The sequence below is a fragment of the Coenobita brevimanus genome, chromosome 93 (genome assembly GCF_032717465.1).
Source record: "Coenobita brevimanus isolate Jiangsu-jjx chromosome 93, ASM3271746v2, whole genome shotgun sequence".
Taxonomy (NCBI): domain Eukaryota; kingdom Metazoa; phylum Arthropoda; class Malacostraca; order Decapoda; family Coenobitidae; genus Coenobita; species Coenobita brevimanus.
Window position 1 is genome coordinate 51,336,151 of NC_137046.1, and position 19,533 is coordinate 51,355,683.

The 19,533-nt window shown below is 41.5% G+C and overlaps 1 protein-coding gene across 2 annotated transcripts in view; it reads left to right on the forward strand.

Moving 5' to 3' along the window:
• Positions 1-19,094, forward strand: part of slmb (beta-transducin repeat containing E3 ubiquitin protein ligase slmb) — a 92,179-nt gene extending 73,085 nt beyond the window's left edge. For both annotated transcript variants that reach the window (XM_080282447.1, XM_080282448.1), the window contains 4 exons: positions 1,917-2,027; positions 11,182-11,260; positions 14,278-14,438; positions 18,342-19,094. In XM_080282447.1, the coding sequence (XP_080138573.1) occupies positions 1,917-2,027; positions 11,182-11,260; positions 14,278-14,438; positions 18,342-18,345 (355 nt within the window). In that variant the 3' untranslated portion in view covers positions 18,346-19,094. The remainder of the gene's footprint in view (positions 1-1,916; positions 2,028-11,181; positions 11,261-14,277; positions 14,439-18,341) is intronic.
• Positions 19,095-19,533: the final 439 nt, after the last annotated feature.

The window sequence follows — 19,533 nt, forward strand, 5'->3', positions numbered from 1 at the left end:
TCCATAATTTGAGGTTTGATTTGGTTTTAATTGAAAAAAGGGTATATGGAAGTGAGTTTGAAGGTGGGAGGAGGTCATGGTAGGTGGATCAGTTCGTTTATAAAGGCTTCAACATGCTTGCGTGTGTTGGCCTTGGTCATCTAATGGTGGCTCACCATGCTGCTTGATCTCTAGCAGCCTTGCTATTCAGACCTGTATCCCTGAAGTTGCACTCTATGACCTTGTTCCCAGATCTTTTTTGGTCTGCCTCTTGCAACCCTACCCCCAAGTGTTCACACTTCTCACTTTCTGCACCCAGTTGTCATCTCACATCCTTTTCACATGCCTAGATCATCTCAATCTATTCCTCATCATTGCAACACCAGTACATTCCAGTCCCATCTTCCTCCCTCATCATAACCTAGCTCCTCTAGGCCTTGCATTCAAGGTTGTACTGCAGATCCACTTAATCATTGCCATTTCTGTACGTTTGAGCCTGTGAATGTCCTCCTCCTTTAGTAACCAGGTTTCACTACCATACAGCAGTACGCACCTAACACGTCACATACATACAAAGATCCCTTAGCACAGAGAGAGAGCCTGCTGAATGTCAGGAGAGGCAACAGCTCCTGGAACTTCCTCCACCCACTCCATATCCTAGCCACAGAGCAAGCTAGCTCCAGCCCCACCTTCTGCACACAACATTTATCATTCATTCATCATCTAATCCATTGTTGCCCCATGAGGAGTGTAGGAGCCCAGGGCGAAGCAAGTTGGTCCTGACACTTAAGATGAGAGTGACCAGCCTCACTCATCCCTGAGTGGCTTTACATGAGCAGTTAACCCAACCATCCCTTGGATATAAACCTGCATCGGCTCAGTCCGATTGGAGCGCCTTAATTATAGCACATAACATGACCTCCAAATAACAAAACTCATCCATGCATTCAAGCAACTCATCAGCAAAATCAATCCTCTGATGCCTGACAGACTCTACATGCTCTCCCAGACATTGCACACATGAAATCAGCTTTATCTCGCAGTCTACCTCTAATACCACTACACTGCTTATGCACCCACTCATCACAAATACTGCACAAGATATAGTTACTTCCCACATCCTTGTGGCAAATTGCACATGGACACATTCCCTCAGCATTGACAGTACCACCACTATCCCTGGATATCATCATTTTTGTTTTATCCTTATTTACACTCAAGCCCTTGTGTCCCATTCCCTCTCCATTTCCCAAATCTTTACTCTACCTCCCTTTCATTCTTTGTGGTCAACACCATCATCATGCATCTGCCATGGAAGTCCATTTCCGAAGCCACATGAGAAAGCTTCAAGTGCCATGTCAGACAATAAGGTGCCGAAGATTGACACATGATGCACACCAACATTCATGGAAAACTTGTGACTTATGATTAGTTTAAGAAGAAAATATAGAAAACATAAGTTGGGCACACAGATCTTTTGAATTGTGGGCATTTAACCCATTGGATCCCAGGGGTGCTGGGCGAGGCATTGCACTGGGAGGGCACTAAGCGCACCGCCCTCCACCTATCGGCTCATAGTCGCGAAGCTCATAGGTCCCTACCCGGGGGTTCCCTACTTTATCAAGACTTAAAAAATCCCAGTTCTGTCCAATACTCTGGACACTGGGCTTCAATGGGTTAAAGAGACCAATAGGTTTGCCAGTCATTAACTCATTGGATCCCAGGGGTGCTGGGCGAGGCATTGCACTGGGAGGGCACTAAGCGCACCGCCCTCCGCCTATCGGCTCATTGTCGCGAAGCTCATAGGTCCCTACCCGGGGGTTCCCTACTTTATCAGGACTTGAAAAATCCCAGTTCTGTCCAATACTCTGGACACTGAGCTCCAATGGGATATAATCGGGCATTATGACCGTACTGATGTACTTTTCTTCTTACAGATTATGGGATATTGAGTGTGGAGCCTGCCTGCGAATACTGGAGGGCCATGAGGAGTTAGTGCGGTGTATCAGATTTGATAACAAGAGGATAGTGTCAGGGGCTTATGATGGGTAAGTGCTTTTGTAAAGGTTGTGGGGTTTATTAGTTTGTACAGCTCTGTATGCTAAAAATGTATTGGTTATTCATGGGTAAATTTGATATGTACATTTTATTTTCATGATAGGTGTGTCAGTGGACAGTGAAGGTTTTTATTATTATTATGCGCTCACCATCCACTCACTTGATGCAGTGCTGCTTTAGTTGTCGACCCTTTCCTCTCTTCCTTTCTTTCTATTGTGTCTTTCTTTCCTTCATTCTTTCCTCTTCCTACTGCCTGTGGGTGACTTTACACTGAGTGACAAGCCAAGTGGTTTCCTGTACACCAGGAAAGCACTTACTACTCTGGGTAGTAATCATATAACCAGATTATGGCACCTGATGGTTTAGTGGGTAATTAAGGCACTCCAATTGGATTTAGCCGGTGCAGGTTTATATCCATGGGTTGGTTGGGGTTTATTGCTCTCATTTTGCCATTCAGGGATGAGTGAGGCTGGTCACTTTCACAGGGTATGCAATTCGATCAACCGAACCAGCATGAAAATCTGTGTATGGAACCAATTTTTCGGCTTTTGCAGAAGTAAAAAATATCATGTCCAAGTTTAAGAGTTTGAATCTGCACATCTTATGCCAATACCAGAGCATTTTAGACCAACTGGTTTATGAGCTATGGCCCGTCAAAGTTTTAAAAAGTTATCCTTCCAGGCAACGTGACTCCCGTTTTCTGTGTGCTCCCACCCCATTCCTCCCTCATTCCTCCCCTCCCATGACCTTCCTCACCCACTCCTATCACCCCCCCTCTCTTCCTTCCCTCCTCCCTCCCCCCTTCATAATTTTTTTTTTTTTTTTTTTTTTTTTTTTTTTAGCATGCAAAATAATTATGTTGGTGTTCCTCACTTACTCCCAACCCCCTTCCTCCCCAACACTTCTCCCCTCCCCACCTTCCCTCCCCCCATCCCCTTCCCTCATAGCTGTGTAGCTGTCAAAAAAAAAAAAAAAGATGCAAAATCTTTTTCCTGGTATTACACACTCCAGCACCCTCCCCTCCCCTCCCCAACCCCTCCCCTCCCCTCCCCTCCCCTCCCCAACCCCTCCCCTCCCCAACCCCTCCCCTCCCCTCCCCTCCCCTCAGAGCTGTCAAATCAAGTATCTAAGAATTTCAAGGAAAAAAAAAAGCTAAAGCATGCAAAGGATAAGTATATGCAAAAAACCTTTGGCAGGTACATAATTGTGCATGTAACATACTTCTCCCCAAAAAAACATGCAGAAAACATGGAAATTAATTAAAAAAACATGAAAAAACATACATTCTGTGTTTCGTGCGTTGGAGTATACAATAACACAGACGGTAATCTGGTAATGAATGAAAACATGCGACATGAATAGCAACAATGACGTATAATACTCTAGGCTGGAGGGGGGGTGAGTTGTAAGCGAACCGCATACTACAGGGGGTGGAGGGTGGGGGTGGGATGGGGAGAGGCCTGGAGGGATGGTATGGGGGTAAAGAGGTGGGAGAAAGACAGTCATCAGATAAAGAGGACAGGCAGAGAGGGAGTACAGGGGTGTGAAGGGTGGGTAAGGGGGATATAACTCTCCCCAGGGAGACAGGGAGGGTGGGAAAAGAGGGGAGAACCACGGCGGTGTGATGGAGGATGGTGTGGGAGGGTTAGGGAGGGAGCAGGAGGTGGTTAGAGGTGAGGGAGGGGGAGAAGGACCAAAGGTAGTGGGGTAGAGGGGGGGGGGACACGAGAGTACCATGGGAGAGCCCCCCCACCCACCCATGGATCCTCCTCCCCACCTATTCAGCACATGGTTCTGATTGGTTAGAAGGGATATACGTCACAAATGGGGGCAGAGCATGCCGTCCCCAGTTTTTCCTTGAAGCCCCTCTATTGATCGCATGAGAGATCTTTGCGTAATCCTGAAAAAGGATCAATCAACCCGATTAGCACCAGAGGGGTTCAGTGTCAGGACCGACTTGCCTAGCCCGGGACTTCATTGTTCCTCATGGCGCAACGTAGGATTGGATGATGGATGGATGGATGAAATATTAATTATTATTATTATTAGGTGAGGGTGCTCACCATCCATTCACTCGATGTAGCGCTTCTCTCGTGTGTCTGCTCTTTCCTCTTTTCCTTACTTTTTTCTCCCCTTCCTCTTCTGTCTTTCTTTCTTTCATTCATTCTTCATCCATCTGTCTGTGAGTGACTCTACACTGAGTTACAAGCCAAATAGTTTCACCTACACCAGGCAGCCATTTGCTAAGCTGGCTGGTAACCATATAACCAGGTTATGGCACCTGGTGGTTTAGTGGGTAATTAAGGCACTTCAATCAGATTGAGCCTGTATAGGTGTGTATCCAAGGGGTGGTTGGGTTTTATTGCTCATATGATGCCACTCAGGAATGAGTGAGGCTGGTCACTCACATCTTAAATGTCAGGACCAATATACATAGCCCAGGGCTCCTACTCTCCTCGTGGGGCAGTGCAGGATTAGATGATGATGATGATGATTATTGTTGTTATTACAGTAAAACCTCACTATAACTGACTAAGTGGGGCCCAAGCCATTTTGAAAAAAGCAGAATTCCAATAAAAGCAACATATGGACTTCTCCCTGCTAACCTGGACTTTTTCCAATGTATCAGACATTAGTCTGGATCACACCAACAGTTTTTAAACTGTTCCCACTTCCACTGCTGTACTTTACTGTATTATATGTTCACTGCAATAATCAAATGGTATAATATACTGGTATACCTTGGTTTAACGATGTAAATGGTTAGGAAAAAACCCATCGTTCGGCAGGGTATTGTATATCGGGGTAGTTTTAACATGTAATGGGAAGCATTTTTCAGCCTTGGGTTCCCCCCCAACCAAGTCCAAAACCTTCCCAAATGAGCCCAAAAACAAGTTTAAAGCCAATCCAAATGCAGTAACAGCTGTAAAAGATGTTAACCTAACACCTCACAATCTGAAAATCGTCAAATATAAGTCTGGAAAAAATCAGACAGTAAACTGTAACCCAAAATGACAGTGTTCATCCCACCAGTGGGTTTATAAGTCAACCTAAAAACAAAACTTTAGTCTAAAATATCATCAAAATCAGTAAAAAAAATCAAAACCCAGCGTTAAACCGGAGTTTGGCCATTGTTAGTCGGGGTATGGTGGTATTTCTACCCCAATCTTTAAGCCAGTACATTGCATCTTGGGGTATTGTATATTAAGGTATTACTGTGCTGTATATATACAATAATACTGTACTGTACACTGATAAACATGTCTTTTATTGACCTTATTGTGGTGAACATAGCTGAAGTGGTGAGGCAGTATTGACTGCTTCTGGCTTTATCGGACTTTTTCTGATCTACGGTAATACCTCGATGTAACGGACTTCAGTAGACCGGAATTCCCTTTTATTGGAATCGAGGAGCTTCCAAACTATATTCCTATATATCGGAAAATGTCTGATAAAACCAGAAGCAGTCCGGACTGCCTGACCACTTCAGCTATGTTCACCACAATAAGGTAAATAAAAGACATGTTTATCAGTGTACAGTACAGTATTATTATACATACAGCTACTGCAAATTGACTTAGGACCTCCCGCATTTTTTGCGGATTTTTTGTCTACGGTTTTGCCCTCTCGCGGATTTTCTTAGCATTAATAAGTTCAACTAAAATATCCTTGAATATACAGAAAAAAAAAATTTGAAATTCCCGCAACTTCCAATTGTAGCGTGGTAAACTCACGCCACCCTCTGTCCCTTTCCTGCGGCCCCTCTGCCAGTGTTACCATATCTAGCATAATTTTATTCTTTTAGCATAATTTTGATAAAATTTTCGAGTCTGGAATATTTTTCAGCATATTAGAAGTTTTAGCATCATTCTAGCATAATTTAGAATGGAATGGAATACTTTTGGAATAATTTTATTAAAGCTACAAATCAGAGAGAGAGAGAGAGAAACGAGTAAGGTAAGAAGATGTAAGGTTTGAATAGTTGGTTACTTTCAGTTTGGGCTTGGTTGGGTTGGATTAGGTTAGGTTAGGTTGGATTAGGTTAGGTTAGGTTAGGTTGGATTAGGTTAGGTTAGGTTAGGTTGGATTAGGTTAGGTTAGGTTAGGTTAGGTTTTAGGTTAGGTTCGGTTTGGTTCGGTTAGGTTTGGTTCGGTTAGGTTTGGTTAGGATAAGTTTGAGCTTTGTATTTTACCCATGAAACCTAGGTTTTTCCGATGGATTTTGGTATGATTCATTCGATTTTCAGCTTCATTTCAGTGGGAAATGACCATTTTCTGTGTTTCCCCCCCTCCCTATAACCCCCGATTCCCCAAAGATCCCCCATTGTTGCAGGGGGATGGGGGGGTCATATTTCAAAATCTGGTTATTTCCGACGGAAATGATGCTCAAAATCGAATGAATCACATCAAAATCCATCAGAAAAACGTAAGTTTCGTGGGAAAAAGCAGTATGGGCAGAAAACCGATATTTACCCTCTTACTGTATGTAGGTTATTTTAATATTTTCATAGTAAACAGTACATAATTAATATATAGCATGAATATGTATAGAATTTTATCATTTAGCTTCAAGTTAGCATAATTCATTTTTTACTTGGAACAAATTTGCTCAATCTAGCATAATTTTTTCACTGCCCTAGCATAATTTCGTTGTTTGGGTATGGCAACACTGCTCTCTGCCCCGCACAGCGTTGCCAGACGTACGATAATTATCGTACATTTACGATAATTTGGCACTATGTACGATGTACGATACCATGTATACGATAATGCGATAATTTATGTATTTGTGCAATATTTCATTCAGATAATGCGAAATTGTTTCCATAATTAATACTTTGCAGGATTTCATTAAATGACTTATATACCTGTCTAACATTTCATAAACATATGATATAAGATCCTGATCAGGGCAGCGAACGTGCCGCGTACTACAAACTCAAGTGTCGAGTTCCTGTCCTTGTATATCGTTCTCTGTGTGAGTGTCATAGATCTACCCCTGTTCAGTTCCCGTTGGCCTGCGGCTGACTCCATGAGTCATGTCTGTAAGGGCTGTTTTATCATGGCTGATTCAAGTGGGGGCTTATAATATTAGCTTTGAGTGACTTTTGGTCTTCATTACCTCACTGTGCACTCACCTTCACTCGTCATTTTCTGAAGTTTGTTTCCCTTTCGGAGATAATGACTTGTTCTCTAGTCCACGTTATTTTTTTCTTTGTGTGGATATGCTTTCGAGTGTTTCGGCAGTCCCAATATATGCTGTAGTTTATTTATTTCGTATATGTGAAAGAAAGGTAATTTGCATAAAATCAGTGCTTCAAACCAGTGTGCAACTATAGTTACTCAAGATGGGTTAGCCTCTGCCTTAAGTTGCAGGCTCAGTGTAGGTCATTAGCCTATACGATTTAGATATTAAGTAAAGTTACCCTTAAGTAGCCAATATGCATTATTTATGTGCGTATATGTAGTGGTAATGCGGCCAGATGGGATAAATTGTGGGGGAAAGGCTTTCGTTCAATGTGCGATAATTTTGATTAAAAAACGATAATTTTAACATGCCTTGTACGATAATATGGGCTTGGGAATCTGGTAACGCTGGCGCCGCATAATCCTCGGTCCACGCCTGACTGGCTCACGTGTCTGGTGTTCTTGTAACCGTACTATGATATGAGCCTCTTGGCTCCCACTTGCTTTCCACATGGCCCCAGGACGTAAGCCAGCCTCACCAAAGGCTAATAATACAATTAGTAAGAACTCCAAAGTGACAAAACGATCAAGAAAAGTTATGACCTTAGCAGAGAAAATTGTGTTACTGGACAAGCTAAGAAGCGACCGTGCGAGTGTTTGCTATCACCAGTTAATGCATCTTTTCATTTTGTACTGTTTTGTGAATAAATGTGTAGATAATTGTGTATTACAGTACGGTGTTTACGTTTTTCCTTCATAATGAAGTATGTGCTTTCAATCTTGTAAGAAGGTATTTCAGGATGAGTATGGAGGTTTCGGAACAATTCGCAGTCACAACAAACACAAGATAATTCGCCTTCATTAATGAAGATAGCTGTGGGTGACGCTAGAATATAATTCAAAGGCGACTACAGCGAGGAAGAAACAAGTTAATTATTTACTAAAGGTGCAACTAATAAATAATATCCAGAACCTACGCTACTGAACATAGACTTTTCTGGATCCCCCTGAAATATAGTTATTAAAGTATTGATTAATTAATAATAAGTATATTTATCAAAGTATTGATTAGTATATTTATAGAATGGCGGGGAATCGTCCAGGGTGCGAATTGTTCTGAAGGGGAATCGTCCATGTTTTGACGGGGAATTGTCTGACGGCGAATTGTCTTGCAATCAGTATGGACGTGGACTGTGTGATGGGCAGCATGGTGGACACAAGTGCAAGATTCAATTGTTAATAGAGTATTCGCGAATTTAAATTTTCGCGGGGGTTACAAGAACGTAACTACCGCGAAATATGCGGGATTACTGTATATCACAATGTTTGTTCATGAAATGCCATTCATTAATATGAAATCATGTTTCCCTTGTTTTTCAGGACCAGTTGGATGCATTTTGGCATGGAATCACTTAGATCTCTAAAGTAATCTAAGAACATTTCTTTGCACCAAACACCTGTTAGTTTAGTCTTGAGGTTGTCCAGATTAGGTGTCTTCTTCTCTGCCATGATTTTTTTCATCTTGTTCAGCAGTTTTCTGTCTGATTTAGATCCGGACTGTTGCCAGGCCAGTCGAGGACCACAATCAGCCAGCACCGTGTAAGCAGGGTCATACTGACTACGGGAGGCAGGGCAACGAACCTTGGCAGAACGCACCTGGAACACTTTAAATGTGCTTTCATCGGAAAACTTAACTTTTCTCGACTCATCTGATGTCCAGTGTGCATACTTCTTAGCAAACTGAATGCACTGTTTCTTCATGCAGTCAATGAGAAGCAGTTTCTTTGCCACAGTGTGGCTTGGCAAACCCGGCTTCATCTGCAAGCAGTGTTGGATAATTCAAATTGAGACGTCTTGTAACAGCTAGTGATACATTCTCTTCAATTCTGCTGCTGTCAGTCAATTACTTCCCTCTTCAGAAGCATATCTGTACCTCTGGAAGTCGTCATCTTCTTTCCACCTCCATGCTTGTGCTCTGGTATGACATCAGGTGGCAGGCTGCGCTCTGCAGCAAGAATCTTCACGATGGTCGACTTTGCATGTCCAGTATGTTCACAAATCATATTGATAGAGACATTATCCTGCCTCCATGCAGTGATACAGACCCTCTCATCTCTTGAGCATTACTTTCCAGGCATGACAACTCGACTTAAGGAAAATAACAGGGCAAACAACTTAAGGAAAATAACAGGGCAAACAATAATGCATATGAAAAAAGAGGGAGGTGCAAGCTCAGAGCAACGGGAACATATACTCCCACTCTCGCTTCTGGACAAGCACTGACGTGGTGAGTGTTTCACCACCTTCCGCCAATACTAGAGGAGTTGCCAGTTACTTGCCCCCAAAATTCACTTGGTAGAGGTGGAAACACAAAGCACAGACAGACAGCTCTCCCATAGCAATTTTGTGTGTAGGTCCTAAGTCAATTTGCGGTGGGTGTTTTATGCCATTTGATTAATGTAATGAAGGTATAATGCAGTACAGTACTGTACTACAGTGGTAGTGAAAACAGTTTAAAAACCATTGATGCAGTCCAGACTAATGTCTGATATGTTGTTTAAAGTCCGGATTAGGAGGGGGAAGTCCGGATGTCACTTTTATCGGAATTTCGCTTTTTTTTGGAATGGCTTGGGCCCCAATTAGTCCATTATAGTGAGGTCTTACTGTATAAGAATTTAGTCCAGTAGCTCCTCAATTCCATCCATCCATCCATTCATCATCCAATCCTATGTTGCCCCATGAGGAGCATAGGAGCCCAGGGCTAGGCAAGTTGGTCCTGACATTTAAGATGAGAGTGACCAGCCTCATTCATCCCTGAGTGGCATTGTGTGAGCAATAGACCCCAACCACCCCTTGGATATAAACCTTCACCAGCTCAATCTGATTGGAGCTCTGTAATTACCCACTACACTGATAAAAGCAAATTCCAGTCTATTGAAGCCCATTATAATTAGGTTTTACTGTATTATTACAGTAATACCTCAATATACGATCCCCTTGACACGATACCCTGGCTTAACGATGGGGGTGGAAATACCACCATACCCCGCCTAACAATTGCCAAACCCTGATTTATTTTTTTTTACCAATTTTGATTATATCTTAGACTAAAATTGTGTGTTGAGGTTGATTTATAAACTGTTTTTAGACTTAGATCAATGTGTTTTAGCCATAGGTGGGGTGATCATATCATTTTGGGGTACAGTTTACTAAGCTTGATTTTTTTTCTAGATTTATAATTTGGCAATTTTGATATTTTATTTGTTGGTTTTAGTGATTAATTTACAGGTGTTAGGCATAGGTTAGCTTCCTTGACGGCTGTTAAGCCGTTTAGATTGGCTTTAAACTTGTTTTGGGGCTCATTGAGTTGGTTTTGGGCTTGGTTTGGGAGGAAACTCAGGGCTGGTAAACTCTTCACATTACATGTTCAGAGTACCCTGATATACGATACCCCACCTAACGATGGGGTTTTACCTAGCCAGTTACATCGTTAAACTGGGGTATGCCTGTATTCCTTTTATTGTATTATTTAATTCATTTAATCCTTGAGATTGCTCTTTGTTTATGCATACACTACAGGGATGTGGGGTGATATGGCTGGAAATTGGTGAAAATAGGAAAAGTATGAAGGTGAAAAATCTGGAGGAATGATATTACTATCAGCCGTCTGATGATGGGGAATGGTTCTCTCCTTTGTATAATAGTTGAAGGTGTCAGAAACCATAGTTTTGTGTGCTAATTAGTTAAGTGTTCTCCAGTTTCTGACTGTAATGCCTGTAAAGATAGATATTGATAGGCATTGTATTGATGGTAAAGGATAGGGGTACGCTGTGAGAGAGAAAATGAATTGGTTTACCATGATTGGTTTAAGAACTTAAACACAGTGTGAAAATTCTAATCCTTGGGATTAGGGGATGGCTTCTCACTATTGATCACTTTTCTTATTTGTCCTTGCAGGAAGATAAAGGTTTGGGATCTGCAAGCGGCACTAGATCCTCGTGCTCCAGCTGGTACACTCTGTCTTCGCACCCTGGTGGTCAGTACACTCAATATTTACTGTATAAAATTGTTGTACATTTACTACTTACCCTGCCCTAGGGTGGGAAAGGAGTTCCGGATGATGATGATGATGAAGTAGAGCTTATTTCCTGGTGTAAATTTTTTCTAGCTCTGACAGCTTACTGCTTTTGTCATTGCTTTAATGATAGTTCAGCTTACAGTTGTCTGTACAGTATTTACATTTTCTGCTGCTTATTAAACTTTCAAGACATAAAATATTTAAAGTATTGCGGAGCTGGTGGTAGGTGGGGGCATTTCCATCCACTCACTCAATGTAGTGCTACTCTCGGGTGGCTGCCCTTTCCTCTCTTCCTTCCTTCTTTCATCACTTCATCTTATGTTGTTTTTGCCTTCGTTCATTCCCCTTCCTTCTGCCTACGGGTACTTTACACTAAGTGACAAGCCAAATGGTTTCCTGTACACCAGGAAACCATTTACTATCTGGGTGGTAACCATATAACCAAACTGTGGCGCCTGGTGGTTTCGTGGGTAATAAAGGCACCCTAACTGGATTGAGCCTGTTTAGGTTCATATCCAAGGGATGGTTAGGGTTTATTGCTCACCTAATATTACTCAAGGATGAATGAGGCTGGTCACTCTCATCTTAAATGCCAGGACCATCTTGCCCCACCTTGGGCTTCTATGCCCCTCATGGGACAGCACAGGTTTAGGTGATGATGGTGTGAAAAAATCACATTTTGATTTGAGTGTGATTATTTTATATCTGTCAAGGGTGAATGCAAAATGTTTGCTGACAGTGAAGGCTTGCTGACAGTCCACTATTCCCTCATTGTACAGGCAGCCCTTCACATTCGCAGAGGTTAAGGGACACAGACCCCTGCGATTATGGAATTTCCATGAGTGTTTGGTGTGCCTTCCTGTAAATGCCTGTACAGCTGCAAATCACCTCTTGTGAGCAAGTGTGCACATACTATACCTAATAAACCATATCTGGTACCTGAAAGCAGCATAGAATATCAAAAATAACAACAGACCAGATGTATCAAAAAAGTTTGATGATAAATAAGATTTGACTGGGTATGGCTGTACTTAATTAGGGTAAATATGTACAACTGCAGACAGATGACACGAGGCCACCCATTTCATCACTTTGTCGTAATACACCTGGCAACACTGAGTATTGTCTTATATCAGCACTTAGGGGTTCAGTGTGCTGCCATTTTGAAACATAGTTCTTTATGTGTCTGACTCTGGCTGGCTTACTCTTGTCCGAATGTAATTAAAAACTATACACATTGTAACATGTAATAGGTATCCACACTGAAAGTATGGAACGTGTTCGAGCGAGCGAGCGAGGAAGTCAGGCAGTGCTGAATATTGTCTCATGTGGCTCATCATCTTCCTCTGATTTCCTGACCTTAATCTGCTTGCCTGACATTTTACTTCAGTTGTTTTCGGAATGACAGCACCTTGCCAAACTGTACACTGTAGTAAAAGTATTCAAATGCTTACTTTGCATTTTGCTCACTCATAAAAATTACTTTCACCAAATCTCTCTGTGCGCTCTGATTCGAATCAGAAGTAAGAAATTCAAAGGTTCTTTCATCAATCAGGGTATTGTATTAGTGTGATGCGGATTCAGTCAAAAATTTCCAAAAAAAGCCAAACAGAAGGTTTTAATTCTTTTGAAAAGGCACAATATGGTTGCTCTCAGCAGTCGTCGGAAAATACTGCTGCGCTACTCACGCAACCTTAGACCATTACTTCTTGTGCAGCCAGCTGTCAAGCCAATCTTCCTTATAAAAAATAGTTTCCTTAGTTTATGGAAAAACTGTTGGGAATTACAGGTTGTCTGTAAAATGAAAATAACTGAGGATTTTTATGCGATTTCCAAATTGGTGTCTAAATTTTTTGTAGCTTCAAAATTGGCTGAGATATCCAAAAAGTTTGCTACCGTACCACAGAATTTTCCTCCCAACCCCTACCCCCATTTCTTGCTGATGCGATAAATCTCTCGCTTGAGTACATATGTCGGGGGTCCAACCTGTGACTAATCTGACAGTTATGAAATAATGTAAAAAATATGTTGTCAGGCACCATTTGAATCTCAGGATATGGTAAATGTTAGTCCTAACACCTGTGACAATCATTGTACAGATTTTCCCTTGGCACTGTAAAGATACCCCACAGCGACTTCCTACCTAGCAATATCTATTTGTAAAATATTGCCATATTCCGATTGTCCTTGAAGACATAGCAGCATTTCTTCCCTTGCAATTTATTTTTTAGCATTACACCTTAATACCCTCTGGATTTATGTTTTATATAACATGTCATAATGCAGAAATGCATCGTATATTTATAGTTTATTATGATACATATATAACGAAAACCACTCTGGGTTAGAAACGTAGAGAAATATGTTTCGAACTGGCAGCAAACTGAACCCCTGAATGTAGATGAAGGACCTAACTACACCACTGTTGCCAGGTGAGATGTGCACCCCAGCACAGCTAGATGGTGGAGTGGGTGGCCTAGACTCATCTGTTCACAGTTGTACCTGGTGACTTCCACAGACTCCTGCGACTGAGTGCGTCTCGTGCTCATCCACATGATTGTGGGCAAGTCATCAGCAATGGTACATATTTACCCCAATTTCTAACAACCAGAGGTATGGTGCGAAATGACCTGCAAGTGTCCGCACTACTCCACTTTGCGGCCGCAAACAGAATCTTGGCTTCACAGAGGAGCAATCCGCGAATCAGTGAGACCCGCGAAAGTTAAATCCGCGTATGTGGAGGGCTGCCTGTAATGGAGTTCTTAATACCACTGCTCATTTAGCCTATTCACTTCATGCTGCTCACTTTCATAACATAGTCCTTCAGCATAACACTCATTCTGATATTGCAAACTAAAGTGGCTAGTTTTCTGCAGTCCTTTGGGTTCACATACGGATGAACCTGAAGCAACAACATGATCATCAGATTACCATGTTTTGAAAAGTAATTTAATTTATTTTTTTTTTTTTTCCAGGAGCATTCTGGACGAGTATTCCGTCTACAGTTTGATGAGTTCCAGATTGTGTCTTCATCCCATGATGATACAATTCTCATTTGGGACTTTCTCAACTGCTCCCCTCCAGACTCCTCTGGCTCTGGTGGGGGTAAATGTGGTTCACCTAGTGTTGATACAAGGTGAGCCTTATCGTGCATACCAGCTGTGTGTGTATTTATATTTGGCTTCCAGTTTGAGATAAGATCCTTTCTGTTTAGTAACTTTATCTCATCAAGTGATCATGCCATTAGGTAGGACCTACATTCCTTAAAGTGATCATGCCACTTGATAGGACCTACATTCCTTAATCTATTTTCACTGTGCTGCACTGTGTAAAATACATTTGAAATATGTTCAGCATCTAAGAAAATAGGGGGAGGGGGAAAGTAGCTGACAAGATTAAATGAAGACCAGAAATAAAATTTAGGATAGCAGGCAGATGAACAAAAGTCACATCTCTGGTGGTAAAGAGAGTTTCTTGGGGTATACATGCGGCATTGTTTTGAGAGCTGGGTGGACAAGTAAGCAGGTAGTGCACGTGGTTCAAGAGGCGTAGAGTTACCATAGCAGAAGTAGTTGTGGTTAATGAGAATGTCCAGTTTTGTGGTTGGATGGTTGTGGAACACAGTGGGTGAAAGGTTAACAATGAGTAGAATTCATAGAGTGTTGGGATGAAGTAGTGATGAGTGGTGGTAGAGTGGTTTGAAGGCATTTTTGTTGTTGTCGCCTTGATTGAACCCTAGGAACATAATTTGATAATTGATACAGTAATTTGGTAATATTGGCAGGAGTTTGGATGAAGGGAGTAGCAGAGCTTTGGGAGTGATGCATTTGATGGGGTTAAAAGTACTTTGAAGGCATATCCACGTGATCAAGGAGAGCTTGAACCATGTACCTGAAGATGTGTGTAAGTGTTAGGAGAGGGATACTTCCTGTAATGCAGTATATATGTAAGCGAGATAACGGTGATTTCATACCTGTGGTGTGTCAGGGAGAGCATTTGGAGATTGCTAGGCATGAAAGGCTTGAACTTGCTGGTGAGTCTCTTGACTGTGGTACCGGTAGTGTTTTGTTGTTTGGGAGACATGTTATGTGCTGGAGGTGGAGCTGGAGCTGGCTGTGTGGTTAGAGTGAGACGTGGTTGGAAGAAGTTCAGGGAGCTGTTGCCTCTCCTGACATTGAGAGGGCACTCCCTTCATGCTAAGGAATCTTTGTATGTGGTATATGTTAGGAGTGTAATACTATGTGGTAGTGAGACCTGGGCATTAAAGGAAGAGGATATTTGCAGGCTCAAATATATAGAAGTGGCAGTGATTAGGTGGATGTGCAGTGTGTCTCTGAGTGCGAGGCCTGGAGGGGCTAGGTTTACACTGGAAGAGTTTAGAGGTTAGATGGGGCTGGAGTGTATTAGTGTTGTGATGAGGAGGGGGTAGATTGAGGTGGTTTGGGCATGTGGAGAGGATGGGGAATGATAATTGAGTGCAGAAAGTAAGTGTTAATGTTACGGGTAGGGTAGCAAGAGGTAGACAGAAAAAGACCTGGGACAAGGTCATTGAGTGTGACATCAGGGTTTAGGGACTGAACAGGGAGGCTGCCAGAAATCAAGCAGCATGGAAAGCTGCGATTATGTGACCAAGGCTGATGCATGCAAGCATGTTGGAGCCTTCACAAATGAAACAGAATGTAATATATATTCATCCATCCATCCATCATCCAATCCTATGTTGCCTCCTGAGGAGCGTAGGAGTGCGGGGCCAGGCAAGTTGGTCCTGACATTTAAGATGAGAGTGACCAGCCTCACTTATCCCCTAGTGGCATTACATGAGCAATAAACCCCAACCTCTCCTTGGATATAAACCTACACAGGCTCAGTCCAATTGGAGCACCTTAATTACCCACTAAACCAACAGGCACCTTAATTTGGTTATATGGTTACCACCCAGCATAGTAAATGGTTTCCTGTTGTACAGGAAACTACTTAATGTAGAGTCACCCATAGGCAGAAGGAAGAGGAAAGACTAAAGGAGAGAGAAACGAGGGAGTGTAAAGTCACCCGTAGGCAGAAAGAAGAGGAAAGAAAAGGAAAGAAAGGCAGAAGAGGAAGGAAGGAAGGAAGAGGAATGGGCAGACACCCAGAGCAGCACTACATCGAGTGAGTGGATATATATTTATATACAGTCATGCCTCACTAACTTGAACTAACTGGGGGGTAACTCGGTCCGAGTTGTGCAATTGCCCAGCCTACACGGGTTTGTACTCTAAATCCGCATAAATCATCACGTTTTCATGTATACAAGTATTAAGGCACACCAAAGTACAATACTTTAAAACTTTGACGTCTCTTTAACATTACAGTAACCCCCCCAAATTAGCAAGGGTTACGTTTTAAACCCCCTTGCTAATTCTTGAAATTCGCTCATTCTTGATGTCTTCCTGAAAATGACATTTACCGGTAATGACGTAGCGTATGAACCACTGTTACTGCAAAGCATTACCCATAAATAACGTTTCTTGTAAAATCTGTTTCCCCATTGTTTTTAGCTGTTCGGCCGTGACAACTCTTGTTTGATTCGTCAAGGTTATGGTGGAGGACTGTCCTTAGTGTTTAACTAAACATGACCTATCCTGACCTAGCTTAACTGTACCTAATAATTTAACCAAACCTAACCTAACATACAGTTGGGAAAATGGGAAACAAATTCCATCTTTGAGTACGTAGAGCAAGTTTCTTCCATTGCACTGGAAACAAACAATTGTAGGTATGGCTGAATGACCTAACTCCTCAGTGGCTGTGGGTTCAGAAATTTTGCGTGGACCCCTGGCCAGCCCCGGAACAATTTTTGAAGAGTTCTAAAATCAATTTATTTTTCTTAAAGATGTGAAGAGAATCATTTGGTGCACCTGGCAATGTGTTTTTTAGCTTCTTAAATCCATCCTGTGATTCACTATGATTCGTGGTGCAGTTAACCTCTGTGCGCCGGTTGACATGTATAGCCATCATGATTTTGGGCGCAGAGCAACGCCAGTTGACGTGTATAGCCACAAGCATCTTCCCGCCACCCTTTGAACTTAAACTTACTCATCAACAGGACCACTTGGAGATGTGGGGATACTTTTCTTTGAAAGAGAATGAGTTGGTGAGTCTTATGTATCTTTAATTTTTTCACTAGTTATTATAGTTTGGCAGATATTAGGGCTTCAAGTAAGGATATTTTTTCCAAAATCTAGGAAATCCCCCATAGAGAGGAGCGTGCGACATCGGAAAACCCCCAGTCTGTAGAGGCTAATAAAATTACGATGCATGTGTTATGGGGCCAAAACATCTGAGATTAAGTAACCACCTGACTGCTTGAGATGGTAGCATAGGGTCGTGTAAACATACCAGTGACCTTCATTCCCTTCCCATAATTGTTCACAGTTTTTTATAGCTCACACTAACTCGACGTCACTGACACCAGTACTGTAAAGTGTTGTTCAATGCTGGGGGTTATTATGGGGTTAATAGAATACATTACTGTTTGCATCAATACTCTCTTTTCACATGTACACACAAAAACAAACAAAAGAATGAGTGCTAAATATACCTTTAACTTTCAGCAGAAAGACTTTACCAGTTCAATTTATTTTCTGTATTTTTCTTACTATATTTTTAAGGAAGAACGGGCTAATTATTGAAGTCAGCGATTAGTGAATCTGGCAGTTACGGGGTTCTATTGTAGCAATAAAATATGCACACAAAGAATAAGGTGAGGATAGTAAGAGAATATATAATAAAGAATAAGGTGAGGATTCCAGTAAGTCATTGGTTTTGGGAATGGAATTTCCTTAACAGAATTATGTACGACAAGCGGTTTCCACCCTGCTTTCAAATTTCGGGAGCTCTAGGGTAGCACCTCGGATGTTGTGCAGTGTTTTCAAAGTACTGTACAAGATATTGGTGAAGTAATTAGTCTGCATAGTGATTAGAACACTTGGATAGTTTTGTCATGCACTTACCATAGTGTACTTACTAATTTTAAATGTTTTTGTAATTTGTTTTTCAGCTAATGGAACTGAGACCTAGCACAGATTGAGTTGTGTTCCTTAAAAGTGTCTGTCTTTATTGTTGGCATCCTGAGCTAACGGAAGTCAGTGTGTGGTATAAAACGGATGCCTCAGCAGCTGCGACCACAGCTTGAGTGATGGAAGCTCGAGTGTGACTGAAAAACTGTTGACAGTGCTAGTGTAAAGTGTGTTTTTTTTCTCCCCCCCCCATTCAACTTGCACTTATACTGAGTTATACGTTTATGAGTGTCAAGTGTAAATGTGGCACCGATACTGAATTGTACATTTACGAGTGTCGAATGTAAACATGGCACTGATGCCCCCTGGCCCGTCCATTCAGCTGTCGTGTGATCAGCAGACTAGATGACTTTTATGGTGCATAGCTAGACGGGAGTTAGTGTACCAGTTTGTTGTTAATATTGTGACCTCTTACTGTACTGTAAAAAAAAAAAAAGATAAATAAAACTCATCTTGAAGCTTGAATCATATTTTATTGAAGTTTTGACTCTGCAATTCTCTTGTCCGCTGTTAAGGTAAATTTTCAAGAGACATATAGTTAGTTTGGGCTGCAGTAATGCCAAGTGGGGAATGTGGTGTTAGCAGATCTTCACCTCTGCACTGTCTCTTAGGCATCCATAAACATTAACTGGTGGATTAGAAATTGCTTTACTGTAATGTTAGTACTGGTATATATTATATTTAAATGTTGTCCTCATCAGTAATCAAATTTGAAGGTTAAATGATCTCAGAAATCTTTCCCAATCAGTAACAATACTAATAATTCATCTGAAATTGGCAGTAAACAATATTTATTATGTGTAATATGATACAGCTATGTTGAACAGTTGCATTGACAGGTTATGAAGTATTGTTGCTGAAGTGAGTGATGTAAGATAGTCTTGCTTATATGCTGAATTCAGAAGACCTGAAAAATCATTCTCATGAGTTATATGTAATGTATATAATTATTGTAATGGATTATATTATGAACACAAAGTTATATACAATCAGAATGTCTGTCATTTTGCATTACTTATGTAAAATGATATTACATACATCTACTTATTCTGCCAAATGCATACATTTGGAATCAAATTTATACAATACAGTGCTCTAGCTTGAAGTGATCTGCATAATGCAGCCCCGCATTTGATAATGTTTTCATGTGTCTTTCTTAGTAACCCGTTATTG